Source organism: Echinops telfairi, unplaced genomic scaffold (assembly GCF_000313985.2).
Source record: "Echinops telfairi isolate 266 unplaced genomic scaffold, ASM31398v2 ScPeMD7_1;HRSCAF=3_0, whole genome shotgun sequence".
Classification (NCBI taxonomy): domain Eukaryota; kingdom Metazoa; phylum Chordata; class Mammalia; order Afrosoricida; family Tenrecidae; genus Echinops; species Echinops telfairi.
The window spans coordinates 69747213-69761597 of NW_022103896.1; the positions used below are offsets into that span (position 1 = coordinate 69747213).

General features: G+C 41.1%; 1 protein-coding gene across 4 annotated transcripts in view; it reads left to right on the forward strand.

Annotated features, from left to right (window-relative positions):
* Positions 1–14385, forward strand: part of NCOA2 (nuclear receptor coactivator 2) — a 200384-nt gene that overhangs the window by 139719 nt on the left and 46280 nt on the right. For all 4 annotated transcript variants that reach the window (XM_045295079.1, XM_004697524.2, XM_045295129.1 and 1 more), the window contains exons 6-10: positions 1147–1335; positions 3595–3696; positions 4005–4148; positions 7116–7263; positions 9290–10559. In XM_045295079.1, coding sequence (XP_045151014.1) covers positions 1147–1335; positions 3595–3696; positions 4005–4148; positions 7116–7263; positions 9290–10559 — 1853 coding nt within the window. The remainder of the gene's footprint in view (positions 1–1146; positions 1336–3594; positions 3697–4004; positions 4149–7115; positions 7264–9289; positions 10560–14385) is intronic.

Genomic DNA, 14385 nt, shown 5'->3' on the forward strand with positions numbered 1-14385 from the left:
AAATAATTTCTTATAGTTAACTTTGCATGTACTTTTCTTTCTTTCTAGGTTCTTTTTTTTTTTTTTTTTCCTTTTTTTCATTCCTTTTCAGCCACGTGGCCATGGGGTTAGCATCTGGCTCACCATAACACCCAGTTGCCTTTTTAAGTGTTTTCCAACTGTGGCTTTTGAGAATATACTTGCTCTTCTTAGATGACTGGACTTTTTGTTTTCTTAATCCCCTGTCTCATTGTCCTACTGGTCATTGTTTTCTCTGATTCATTCTTTTTAAAATGATGCTTTCCTTTCCTCTCCGTATCTTCCCAGAATTAATATGCTACATATTTTAGCTGAGGTGCTTGTGAAATAAAAGACTGGTGAAATAGTTTTTCACTTGAAAACAGATGACATTATCAATACATCCTCAATGAATTTTGTAATTTGGAGAAAAATCCACGAAACCATTTAAAAAGATTACAGAATTAATTTGGCAAGAACCAGATTACAGAGTGCACACTAAAATTTCTATATAGGAAAGATCTGTAAGAGGAAGCAACATGGGCCTCCTAGAGTAGTGGTAGATTTCATACTTGCTTGAGTGCCATGAGATGGGGAAAGAGAGGTAACTTGGCATTTTAGATAGGGACCAGAACACAAAGGCATCCGTGTGGGACTGGGTATGGAGGAGGATACAGGGAGGGTGGTGTTGGGAATGTGAGAGATCTGGTTAGATGGATTAGATGAAACTGGGCTAATGAGGTTTTGAAATATCAATTGGAATGGACTTCCTCCTCTTAATTCTGACGACATCAAGTCTAAATCCTTCCCAAGAACTCAATAGATGCTGAAGTCGGCACCACTTAGATTTTTTTCAGAAATTTAAAACAGAAATGATAGTAAGTTGAAGTACCTTTCCAAGAACTCAAAATTGGGAAGACCTGAAAATAAGACAACAGTGGTAATCTCATAAGAAGTAAATGATGAGGGCCTGGACAAAAAGGGAAGGGGGGGGTCAGAATGAAGAAGTGTAGGAGAGAATTTTTTTAATAATTCCAAGCATTTTTCCCATTTTTTTAAAACATTTAATATCATTTTGACAATTATATTACCAACAGTGAATCACATATTGACTTCTTTGTAATATTGGGTTACTTTTGTCTTTCTCAGTGAATGGGGGATCTTGGTCTGGTGAACCTCCAAGGCGGAACAGCCATACCTTCAACTGTCGGATGCTAGTAAAATCTCTGCCCGAATCCGAAGAGGAAGGCCATGATAACCAGGAAGCACATCAGAAATATGAAACTATGCAGTGCTTTGCTGTTTCTCAACCAAAGTCCATCAAAGAAGAAGGAGAAGGTAGAGCACTATCTTTGGGATAGTTTGTGGCTGTGTCTGCTCCTGTGCTACGTCGTTCACTTTTTAATCATTTATACTGTATATACTTGTGTATAAGCCGAGTTTTTCAGCACATTTTTAATGCAGTTTTTGTGGTAAAATTAGGTGCCTCGGTTGATATTCGGGTTGGCTTATACTCAAGTATATACGGTAATTCATGATCATGTTAAGAAAAATGTAGAGGTAGTTTCTTTGTCCTTCTCACCTACTTCACAATGACTGGCTTTCATGATAAATCCCATTTTTTAAACTTTCTGGAACAGTACCATCTAATAAAACTTTGTATGGTGGTGACAGTGTTATGCCAGGGTGGAGGGTTATAGAAAAATTCCATGATTTTAAATCCATTTTTGCCACATACTCTGAAACTCCCTTGTCCACTGTCCACTGGAATGTTGAGCATTTGACTAAGGCAACTGAAGTACTGAATTATTGTTTTACAATTAACTAGCCACATGTTGCTAATGACCACTGCATTGGTGTGGTGCTGCAGCATTGGTGGTTCGCCTTTTGACGACCCTAAGCTTCCATGAAAATCTAATGATAGTTATGGCCACAGCCCTAGAAAATACACACAGGTACAAACATTTTTCATATACTTAATTGATCCCTCATAGCTTATTCATGGGCACTGAACTTTAGACTGTGGTGCAAGAGCAATGGGAATGGGGTGGGGCAGGGGGGTGGTTGAATCAGAGCTCCAGCTATAGGCTGCCAGACTGTTTCCCTTAAAGAAATGCGGATGGCTGTGTGTCCCTCCAAGTCCACACAGCTGAGGTAATAATGAAGAGTGTGTTCTGCATGAATGTGGAAAGAACAAAGGACCACTAGTGAAGTGGTTTACAATCAGACAAGCCTCTAACTTTGGGCGACTTCCTTGAGTTCTCTGAGCATCATTTTATTTTCAAGTGAAGTCAGTTTTACCATTATTAGAATGCAGCAAGGAATAGATGAGTATGTGTGAATCATAGTTGACCCATCTTTTATACTTACTATGTAAAAACCTTGATTCAGTTGTATTAGAGAGACTATATTTAAACATTTCCATTATCTTTAAAACTGGATTCTGTATATTAACACCAAATGAAAGAGCGTGGTTTGCTTCCAATCCAGTCTATACTGAATTTTTACATTGGGCAAGTTGTTTGACCTCTACACTTTGGTTTTCTCTTCTGTGGTGGAAAGAGTATCAGGACCTTTGACATTGGTGGCTGCACCAAGAGACTCGAGCATAGCCATTGGGGGGCTATCAGGACTGGGCAGTGTTGTTCTGTAGTGTATAAGATCAACATGACTGAACTGACTCGATGCGACTAACAACCACCTTCTCTCCTAGAGGATTACATTTTAACTTTGTGATAGCATTGAATTATTGAATAAAGTTTCAAGAAATGCTTTTCCAAATGTAATGAACGGTCCTAAATCAATAACATAAAAATATATGAAAAGACTTAAGCATCTTTGTAATCCAATATTAGTGAAATTCAGATAATACAATGTACACTGAATGTTAAAAAATACATAAAACATTTCTCTGCTCTTCAGAAGTGAACATAGATGTAGAAAACAGTTGAAGTGAGCTGAAGAACAAATTCCTGGGTCTTTGGCTATTTGAGAAACTAGCTGTGGCCATGCCTCTGAACTGTACTGGGGCCGTTTATGGCACACATTATGTTTTCCAGATACTATGAGATGTAGTCTTTAAATATGTCTCTGAAGTCTTCGTTTTAAATTGCACATTGACATTGTATGGTTATTTATATACTTTGTAAGATAATATAGTTTTCCTGTTTCTTAAATTTAGATCTAGTTTTCTGTAGATTGGTGGGCCCAACACTCAAGAAACAAGCCTGTGATTATGCAGAACATCAGATTTTCATTTCCATTTTTAAATTATGAATGAAATGGTTGGTTTCTAGCAGCCTTTTACTGCAAGACTTCAGGGTTCTCCCCCAGCGTCACTGGAGAGATGGTTCCCAATGGCAGTAGAAGGTTCTTACCCCGTGTTTTATGAGGTGACTTCCCTCGCGTATGCACCCTCCCCCCTTCTACTCCCCACTTCAGTTGAGGAGAGGGCAAGATCAGCAAGGATCAGAGGCACTCAGCCTTTTATCGCTCTCCCCTTGATTGAATAAAAAGCTGGTGCTATCCTAAATATATTTTAGGTTGTTTGTCATTTTAAAAGCCCGATTTTATCAACTTGACTGTGTCTGATTTCAGATTTGCAGTCCTGCCTGATTTGTGTGGCTAGAAGAGTCCCCATGAAGGAGCGGCCCGCTCTTCCCTCGTCAGAAAGTTTTACTACTCGCCAGGACCTCCAAGGTAACACCCTCCCTCCCCCAAAGAAAGATCAAGCTCCTTTAGAACGCTTGGGTTTGTGATAGCAAGCGACGTGCAGAGTGTGATGGAGCTGGTAATGGCCGTTGTTGCTGCGGTAGACACCCACAGGAGCTGGAGGACAGGAAAGGGGAAGCACGCCAATTCTCACCGCATGCCCTGTGTTACTATGACTTTCATACATGGGGTGATATGGGCTTTCTTAATGAACGAATGAACAAAAGGTAAGGGTTTGATCACCACCTTTAAAGAACATACCCATCTCTAGGTTTAAAGCTGCTATTATTTAATAGGCAAGATCACTTCTCTGGATACCAGCACCATGCGGGCAGCCATGAAACCAGGCTGGGAGGATCTGGTGAGGAGATGCATTCAGAAGTTCCATGCACAGCATGAAGGGGAATCTGTGTCATACGCTAAGCGGCATCATCATGAAGGTAAGCATCTCTAAAGGATAGTTTTCTTCTAAGCCATGTTTTTTTGGTTTTTGTTTTTTAAACTTAACTGCTCCCTGTAGAAGCTTTCTCTCAAACAATGACTCCTGAAATACAGCTCAGGCACCCAGATCTCAATCTCATGACTCTGTGTGGCTCCTGTGTACCTGGGCCATGTGGCCCATAAGGTCTAGCCATCGCAATGGAAATTTAACCAGTGAACCTGTTGGACAAAGAGTATGCTGAAGGAAATAAGAAACAGTGATTTCACATAAACAGAAAAATAAACAAAGTCATTTTCTTTGATTCTAACACTTTTCAGTACATAAGCCAAGATAAGAAGATACCATCTAATACCACAAAACACATTATCTGATTCCTTAGGAACATTTGGAAATCATAGTGAAAAGAAACTTGCAAGATCTAATGAATTTCACTGGAAAGTCAAGCCCTCCTTGTTGATGCCCAACACAGAGTACCCAGATTTGGGCCAAGGAAACCCAGACAGTTCACATAATACCACAGCTAGAATTAAATTGAAGACTTCCAAGTTATATTTCAGGAATGATAGTAGCCATTATTGAGCTGCTGCTCTTACTTGGCATCGAGTTTGCCTTATATTATCTCGTCTCTCACAGCAAACCTGACTCGTTTTTCAGGTGTGAAAGCCGAGCCATGTGAGAGGACTGGCTCGAAATCCTTGCATCAGTCAGTGGACACAACGGGATCCCCATCTGAGGCCTGGCCTGATAGTCGCTGTGCCTGTGCTGCTCTCCAAATTCTTCCCACACAATCACTTTCTTCTCAAGTGCCTTTCAGTTCTGTGCTGGTGAATCAATAACAAGAGCATTCCTTTATTTTAATAAATGCTACATTGGGGAGCACTTCTTCCTCCTCCTGAGCTTTGATTCTCCTCTGGTAGACACTTTATGACAGGTGCGCTCAGTTAAGGTATGCGGATGCCCCAAGGAATTTGGAGTCCTTAAGTCAGAACTCAGGGCGGTGCCGTGTACCTCGTACCTCCGCTCCCCACAAGTTTCTGCAAAATTGCTAAAACCACAGCTTACATTTGTCATTGTCTGCATAACATGCCCTGTGACCTTGGCATTTTGCCTGTGGTGTTTGTACGTTGCTACTAAGGTTCTCATTCATTCCTGCATGGGTTTGTTCCCAACAGAAGATGTTTAAACACCTCTCTGCAATCATTGGATGCCTGTAGACAACTTCTCTCAGTAAACCTATGTAGTGTGCACTATTAGCATCTCTCTAGGTTCTTAATATCCATTGCCATGGCTACACAGACCTCACAGACAAATTTCATCATTAAAGGGTTTATGAATGAAGTTGGCAAGTGGTAATGCTAATGAGAACTGGCTCAGGGTTGAGTTGTTTGTCATGCATGTTAAAAAGTGCTCTCAGGTCTGCTAATCTCCAAAGGGGCATGCCACTATGCTGTAAGCCTCAACCCAAAGACATTCAGCTCAAGTTCTGTGGGTCAGCAAACCCAGCTCCCCGAATTAAGTGCCCAGAGGCTCCCCACTCCAGTAAGCCTCAGCCCAACGGCACTCACCTTCACTTCCATGGGTCAACAAGCCAAGCTTCCCCAATAAGGGCCCAGAGGTACCCCACATGGCAAACCAGTCCCCTGCACAAAAGCACTCAGTTCTTTACTTTGCTCCACGGGTTGGGAAGTCTATCACTCTGTTGTTCCCTGCTCTGGCTCCTGGTTCTGCTGCTGCTCCTCTGATAGTATAGCTGTCTTCTGAAACCATTGTATAAGGATCTTGCGCTCAGATGAGAATCCCTCCTCCTACTTCTCAGAGGACTCATTTTATATGCAGCAGGATGACATTGCAGGGAATCACGGTCACAATTACCCACAGGTGAATCCTGTCAATGCCGTCCCCCACCTTCCTACCAGACGCTTGCAGGAAAAGGACGCTTAGCCGGCATTAGAGACCTTAGCTGGAAGAGCCACGTTAAAGAATTCACGGCCGCTGCTGTTTTCCCTGAACAGTTAGACTGCAGGTCCTTCTTCCTAGTCTGTCTTAGTCTAGAAGCTCCGCAGAAACCTGTCCACCATGGGTGGCCCTGATGATATTTGCATTACCAGTAGCACTGGCTTCCAGCATCACAGCAACATACAAGCCACCAAAGCGTGACAAACTGACAGACAAGTGGAAAAATCTTGAAATCATTTTAAGAAACATTTTACTTATTAGTTTTTGTATTTTATTACATGATTTTTTTGTATTTTCAGGTTTTATCTGTCTTAAAAATGCCAGCACCTGCTCCTTTACTGACAAATTAAAATAAACTACCTGTCACTAAGAGTAATTTGTACTATGTCTTTGGTTTCTGTCTAGCTTTTTTTCTTTCTTTCTGGAAATATTTTTCTGTTGTTTAGCTTTTACTTCCTGTTGTCTTAACCACAGAAAAAATATAATGTGAGGCAGAATTGGTGGAAAGGAATGTGGAATGATATATTGAATAGTATGTGACTTCCAGCTGAATATGCCGAGAATATTGCATTTAAAATCATATTTTGGTAACATTTGTATTAGTTTAAAGGAAAATTAAGGGCAAATTGTATATTCTGTGGTACTGTGTTTATACACTGTATTGTTTTCTGGCATTTTAAACAAGTCACTGGAAAGTCTGTTGTGCGCTAATATAGAGTTCATACTCTGATTTTCTGTGGTACTAAAGATTCAGAAAAGGACAGTGCTTGAGGGTCCAGGCCACGTATGGCAAAAGTGGTGTGTTGTCTTTATTGGCATTTTGAATGGCAGGTAAATGCACTCTTGAAACTTTACGGTCTTTTAATAGCATGTGATATTCTCCTTAGACTCCTTAATATGTGTGTAAACAAAGTACTAAGCCTGATGAAATGTATTAGTTGTTATAGTCGTCCTCCCTTCCCTCAGTTTTTTCTCTAAACATGCCTTTCGTTCACTTGCTTGCCTGCAGTGCTAAGACAAGGACTGGCATTCAGTCAGATCTATCGTTTCTCCTTGTCCGACGGCACTCTTGTTGCGGCCCAAACGAAGAGCAAACTCATCCGTTCTCAGACTACTAATGAACCTCAGCTGGTAATATCTTTGCATATGCTTCACAGGTAATCCTCTTTCTAAGAAGTTGTTTACAATCTGTTACCAAGCAACACGTCATCGTAGAGCTTTTCAGACTTCTTAGGCATTGGGTTGACCAACCCTAATGATGTAATATGAATACGTGAGATCTGTTTTGTTTGGATTTGTGAACACATTTTGGTAACTTGGAGTGAAGTAGTATGTACATATTACGTCATTGGGGTTGATCAACAGAAATGCCTATATATGTGTGTGTGTGTGTGTGTGTGTGTGTGTATACATATATAATTTGTATATATTATTTTAACTACTGGCTAAAAGACAACTCAATGTAGGTTACCCTTTGAATTATGTCCAAAATAGTAAGTGTGTTTAATGTAGCTAGAAGCACATAAGGCTAGAATTAACTTGGCACTGATATGACTACCTGTTACATCAGAGAAGGGAAATCCAGCAGTTCACCATGGGGTGCCACTTGTGTGATAGCAATGTGTTTGATTCTAAAAATTTCAAATTCATATGCTTAAAAGGAGTGTTTTAGGTTTAAATTAGCTTCTTGGCATTTGGCTAAAATGGAAGAGTAATAAACATTTTCCTCAGAAAATGAAAGTAAACTGAATGTTGATATGTAAAGTAAATGTCCTAAGTCAGTGGTTCTCAACCTTCCTAATGCCACGACCCTTTAATACAGTTAGTTCCTCATGTTGTAGTGACCCCAAACAGTAAAGTTATCTTCGTTGCTACTTCATAACTGTAATTTTGCTACTGTTATGAATTGGGCAACCCCTGTGAAAGGGTCGTTCTACCCCTAGGTTGAGAACCGCTGTCCTGAGCAATCCTGTTCTAGAGCACAAATATCAGAAGGTGATTAAATGTCGAGTTAATAGAAATACTAAACTTTATGAGGTACTATCAGAAGATACATAAAACTGCTTGGTCTAAGAGTACAGTTATTACCTTGGTCAATTATTTTCCCTTTTTTACTCAGGAATTGAAAAATAATAATAATAAGCAGCCCAGTTTACCATCTGTTAATAAATCTGACCTCAAACTGAAACAATTTGTAAATGATTACAGCTGTGCCAAATTTCACTCACCTCACTTAACGCTGGTGTTTGACAGTTTGTGAGATCTGTTTTGTTTGGATTCGTGAACACATTTTGGTAACTTGGAATGACTGCCAAGACTGTAAAATTAAAGTTCCTTGGACTTGGAAAGTCATCTAACGTAGAAAACCTGGTTTTAGTCATTAGTGAAGAGGTGGATATTGGAGTTGTCTAGGAGTAGGGCAATAAAATCACACTCGGGTCACTGAGAAGTTGCCTCTCAGCCAAGCTGTCTGTCTTGGAGGCTCATGCTCAGACTTGCAGAGGCTGGGGTGGGGTGGGGGGTGAATTGAAACTGTTTGACACGAGGCTGTACCTCGGAGCACTTTCAGTAACTTGGTTGGCTCCAGAACTTGCAGAGTGACTATAACAGGGGCAGGTTTTCTCCCCCTAAGTGCTTTTCATCCTGAGCCAAGTGAGACAGATCGGAACCCTTCTTTCAGGCATACAGATGTGCCTATTGTTAGGGACTGGAATCTGGCATGTAATTAAATACAGCTATACTTGTGTGAGCCACTGCTTTAAGATGGTGCAAACTCTCACTCATGATAATAAACTGTTTAATGAGAAAGCTATATTATGTAATGGTAGCACATGTCCTGTGTCGTTGCCCCACCACCCACCACCACCACCACCACCACCACCAGTGTCTTATCTAGTAGCTGCAATCTCAGTGTAGTGGTAGTCAGATGTAAGCACAGCTCCTCTCTGAAACCGCAGACATCTTAATGAGTTGACTGAAAAGCATCCCTTTTTGGTCCCAAACTCTACATGTCCAGTCTTGTCCATAATTGCAGATGGCTTCATCAAAGTATTATCTTTCCTTTAAATGTAGTTTACTCTCTTAAAGAAAGAAGCAACCTCCCTTAAAAAAAAAAAACAACTAACAAACAATTTACCAGGTATTTTGAATTTTAACTTTTTTCCCTCTCTTGTTTTTATGCAGAGAGCAGAATGTGTGTGTAATGAATCCAGATCTGACTGGACAAGCTATGGGGAAGCCAATGAATCCAATTAGCTCTAGCAGCCCTGCCCATCAGGCCATGTGCAGTGGGAACCCAGGTCAGGACATGACCCTCAGTAGCAATATAAATTTTCCTATAAATGGCCCAAAGGAACAAATGGGCATGCCCATGGGCAGATTTGGTGGTTCTGGGGGAATGAACCATGTGTCAAACATGCAAGCAACCACTCCTCAGGGTAGTAACTATGCACTCAAAATGAACAGTCCCTCACAAAGCAGCCCTGGGCTGAATCCAGGGCAGCCCAGCTCCATGCTTTCACCAAGGCATCGCATGAGCCCTGGAGTGGCTGGAAGCCCCCGAATCCCACCCAGTCAGTTTTCCCCTGCAGGAAACTTGCATTCCCCAGTGGGAGTTTGCAGCAGCACAGGAAATAGCCATAGTTACACCAACAGTTCCCTCAATGCACTTCAGGCTCTCAGTGAAGGGCACGGGGTCTCCTTAGGGTCATCGTTGGCATCACCGGACCTAAAAATGGGCAATTTGCAAAACTCCCCAGTAAATATGAATCCTCCCCCACTTAGCAAGATGGGAAGCTTAGACTCCAAAGATTGTTTTGGACTTTATGGGGAGCCCTCTGAAGGTACAACTGGACAAACAGAAAACAGCTGCCATCCTGGGGAGCAAAAGGAAACAAATGATTCCAACATGCCCCAAACTGGGAGCAGTGAGAGACCTGATGGGCAGAACAGACTGCACGACAGCAAAGGACAGACCAAACTCCTGCAGTTGTTGACCACCAAATCGGATCAGATGGAGCCCTCGCCCTTATCCAGCTCTTTGTCGGACACAAGCAAGGACTCCACGAACAGCTTGCCTGGCTCTGGGTCAACGCACGGCACGTCGCTCAAGGAGAAGCATAAGATTTTGCACAGACTTTTGCAGGACAGCAGTTCCCCTGTGGACCTGACTAAGTTAATCGCAGAAGCCACCGGCAAAGAGCTGAACCAGGAGCCTGGCGGCACAGCTCCGGGTTCAGAAGTGACTATTAAACAGGAGCCAGTGAGCCCCAAGAAGAAAGAGAATGCACTACTTCGCTACTTGCTAGATAAAGACGATACTAAAGATATCGGTTTACCAGAAATAACCCCCAAACTTGAGCGACTGGACAGTAAAACTGACCCTGCCAGTAACACAAAATTAATAGCTATGAAAACCGAGAAGGAAGAGATGAGCTTTGAGCCTAGTGACCAGGTAAGTTTTATAATATATTCTCCCAAGAATACTAATCCACATACATCAAATCTCCATAGGGGCATTTGGGGGCCTCAGGTGATTAGGTAAAAATAACACTTAATTCTCACTGAAACTATGTGTTACTTACAGAGTAGCACTGGCATGAGACCGGTGTGGCAAACTTTTTCCGTAAAGAGGCAAAGAAAAACAAGCCTGCAAGTCAGTTTTGACTCGGATGTAGGGTTTTCTGAGTCTGTAAATCTGTACGAGAGCAGATAGCTTCATCTTTCTCCTGCAGAGAGGCTGGTGGGTTTGACCCTCTGACCTTGAGGTAATGTTGAATATGAGTTTACAGGCCATAATACCTCTGTCACACCTATTTTCTTCTGCCATCGTAGTACTAAAGCCGCCCTAGACAATGTGTAGACGAGTGTGGCTGGGCAGCTCTAAAGCTTTGTGGATGGACACTGAAATAAGAATTCATGTTACTCCCATCTGTCACAAGTCTCAGTCCTTTGGTTTTTAAAATGTATTTATTTCTTCTTTTTTAACCATTGGAAACTGTGAGCATGGTCCTTAAGCTCTGGGGCTCCACGAAAGCAAAGGGTGAGCCAGATTTGGCCCATAGGCTGTAGTTTCCTGTTACAGAAGATGTGCCCCAAACAGGATACAATCGCCTCCTCGGAACCGAGCTCTGTGAGAATGGACTTGCTTGAACGATTTCTAATTTACTTTTCTCTACTTGAGATCAGCATTTAACTAATACTTAACTTAATGAAGATCATCCTACCGTGAATTGTTCACTGACACTTGGATTCGTACAGATGCGTTTCTTAGACCTATCGGACAGATGTAAGGGGAAGTGAATGGTAGGAAATGAGGGGTCAAGTTTGAAGTCATGGGTTAGTGGGTGGGGGCAAGTAAGCCATTTAATAACCTCTTACTATGTTTTTTGTTTTGATAACATAGATAGGAAATTAATTTCTCATTTAATATTTCTACCCACATTATTCAGTGACATTGGTTACACTTTTCACAATATGTCAGCGTTCTCATTATTTCCATTCTGGTTGTTCTACTTACATTAATGTAGCTTCTTTAATTCTCCTTGCCTTCTCCTCATCTTTGGTCTGGGACAGGGAACCAGCAAACTGCGCTCTCAAGCCATATGGCGGCTCTTTCGGCACATACACGGGGCTCTGAAGTAAAATTGGAAACATTTAAAGGATATTATTCAGATAATGGAGTTTCATTTGTTTGTAAAAATATATTAATGGCTCTCGAATAATTTTTTAATTATTGTGAGACAGAATTGGCTCTTGCATCTCAAAAGTTTACCGACCTCTGGTCTAGGGTTGTAGGTTATAGGTTGACCATTAGATCTCATTCAGATTTAGATGACTGTGTAGAGGAACACAGCACAACTCATGGCAGTATTATTGATCTCATCAGTCAGTCTTTCTTTTGGCTCGAAGGCGACCACTGAGAGTGGCTTCGGTTCCATACGTACCGTCATTTCCCAGGGCAATAGTCTCTGGGTTTCTTCTAGTTTTGTTGTACTTTGTCTTTCATTTTATCCTGGATCGTGTGTTGGGTCTGTGATGGAATTGAGCAGTAGTAGTAGCCGGCCACCATGTAGTTCTCCTGGTCTCAAGGTAAAGGAGGCCATGGTTCATATAGACTATCTGTCCTGTAGACTAGGTTCTTTGAATCTTTGGTTTACTTTTTGGTCTTATAAGCGTTGCCCTGATGATTGACCATGTTATCCTTTTTTGAGACTCTGACGTTAAGCCCTCAAACTCAGTAACTTAATCCCAAAAGGTGTTTGGTTCTGAATGGGAGGTATCCATAATTGTGTCTCTTACAATTTTCATTGTATGTCTGATTTTTTTTGTATTCATATATGAATATGAGTATTTTAAATAGAAGAATATAAATATTTCATGTGTGAATTTATGGCACACACCAACATTTACATACATTTGCCAAAAGATGCATCTGTATACTCAGATTTGTATATTCATATGTGCTTACACCTATCTGTATAGCCACTCCATGGGAGAAAAATAGAACAGTCAGCTTCCAAAAGGGTATGGCTTCATGGGGCACTTCTACTTGTTCCTGTAGGCTCAAGGTGAGTCTGAATCAACTCAACAGGAGTTGGTTCGGTTGGGCTGGGGTTTTATTACTGCTATTGCACAACTATCTATTGTGGCTTTTACCAGAGCCATGTGTACATCTTGGTCAAGTTGTGCTGACTCACCTTTACTCAGTATTGCCTTACCCATTACCAAAACTAACAAGTCCACTCTCTAGAAAGTCACTCTTCCCCCCCCCCCCACGCAAAAGCACTGTCTCCCGCATCCCTGGTAACCACCAAAGAATGTTGCTTTCTTTATGTATAGATATTCTTGTCTTTTTATAGCAGCCAGCTCATTCTCTAGTTGCTCTTCTGGAATTTATTTCACTCAGCATAATCTCTTCCAGTTTCATCCTTTTTTTTTTTTTTTTTGAGAAGTCATCAATATTCTTTATGTGACAACATAGTTCCCAAGCTTATTTAGCCTGCCACCCCCTTCTTATAAAAAAGAAAACTCAACACCCACTAGCAATTAAAAATTTTTATACTATAGCCCACAATCCAGGGGGCTATAGTATATATACTATAGTATAGTATAAATGTAGTTATCTACTTTTACAGATACCCTGGGTGGTTCCAGCACCCCCAGGGGGAGCCATAGTGCCCCTTTTGGGAAACACTGTACTATGTAATCTCTCCATTCATCTGTTGATGAGCAGTCAGGTCGTTTCCATCTTATTGCTGTTGTGAATCATTCTTCAATGAACATATGTCTGTAGTTTTCGTTCTCTAGAGTACACACCTGAGAATGAGATTGATGGGTCATAGGATGTATCTCTTTCTGGCTTTTTGACCCCCAACCATTTCCTATAGTACTTGACCAGTTTACAGTCCTACCAGTAGTAGGTCAGCAGCATTTCAGTAGCTCTACAACCTCCCCGGCACTTGTTTTCTGGCTTTGTAATCAGTGCTGTTTCTATAAGCGTGAGAGATGGTATCTCATTGTAGTTTTGATTTTACATCTCTTTGGTCACTGATGATTGTGAGCTTCTTTTCATGTGTTTGTTGTCTCCTTGAATGTCCTCTTGGGTGAAGTGTGTGTTCAGGTCTTTTGTTCATTTTTTCCATTTAACTTGCCTTTTTGTTGTTCAGTTGCTGAGATTATAGATCTTAAGAGCAAACTCTTGTCTGCTGTCATTCCCAGGATTTTCTCCCCAATCCATATGTTCTCTTTCTTCCTCTTTTGATAATGTGTGTGTGTGTGTGTGTGTGTGTGTGTGTTAGGTGGAGGTTGGCATATCACATCATCGTTTTCCCATTCATCATTTTAAAAGGCTCACTCTATCTCTTCCTCCTATCCCCTCTCTATGTGTCCCACCTCCCTCTTGTGGTAACCCCTTCACCAGCATTAACGCCTCTCCACACTCCCCGTCCTAACCCTGGTAATCATCAAAATCTGCTGCTTTTGATATGAAAACCTTTTCTTGATTTTTTTTCTTTTTAAATAACAGTGACCTCATAAAATATTTGTTCTTTTGGCTCTGATTTATTCACTCAGCATAATGTGTAGTATTCCATTGATAACTTTTTTTAATGAGCATAAGCTTAAATTTTGGGAAGTCCCAGTTATCTAACTTTTCTTCTGTGACTTACATTTGTCAGGTGTTTGGTAATAATCTATTGTGGGGTGGTGTATTAGTCTAGGTACTTTGGAGAAACAAATCCACAGCAACTCATGTATAAGAGAGTTTTATGTAAAGAAAA